General features: G+C 30.5%; 1 protein-coding gene across 1 annotated transcript in view; it reads right to left on the minus strand.

Annotated features, from left to right (window-relative positions):
* LOC107462559 (NAC transcription factor 56) overlaps positions 1 to 348 on the minus strand; it is a gene marked incomplete in the record, with an annotated part of 1,898 nt that continues 1,550 nt past the window's right edge. Inside the window, 1 exon segment of the mRNA XM_016081168.3 lies at positions 1 to 348. Within this exon segment, the coding sequence (XP_015936654.1) occupies positions 289 to 348 (60 nt within the window).

The raw sequence follows: 348 nt of genomic DNA on the forward strand, positions 1-348 counted from the left end.
GAGGCCATCTTCATCATCATCTACTAATTTGATCCAATAATTTTTCCTAAACAACCAAAATCTCAAACACCAAATTAAAATCTTTACAATCTAAATTGGCTAGAGAGACACTAGTGTTAAGGTATCAGCATCACCACCACCACTATAGCTGAGAATACTCATTCACCCTTCTAAACTAATTAAGTTCATTAATTTAATTTCTACATGTGCATGTCATGATCATCAATATTCAATATAGTATAATTAATTAATTAATTAATTAAACATGGGAATTGTATGTATGTGTACCTAAGCATACCAATTCATTCCTTGAATTTGATAAGGTATTGTTCCCATGATGTTGTGTTG

Source organism: Arachis duranensis, chromosome 8, assembly GCF_000817695.3.
Source record: "Arachis duranensis cultivar V14167 chromosome 8, aradu.V14167.gnm2.J7QH, whole genome shotgun sequence".
Taxonomy (NCBI): Eukaryota; Viridiplantae; Streptophyta; class Magnoliopsida; order Fabales; family Fabaceae; genus Arachis; species Arachis duranensis.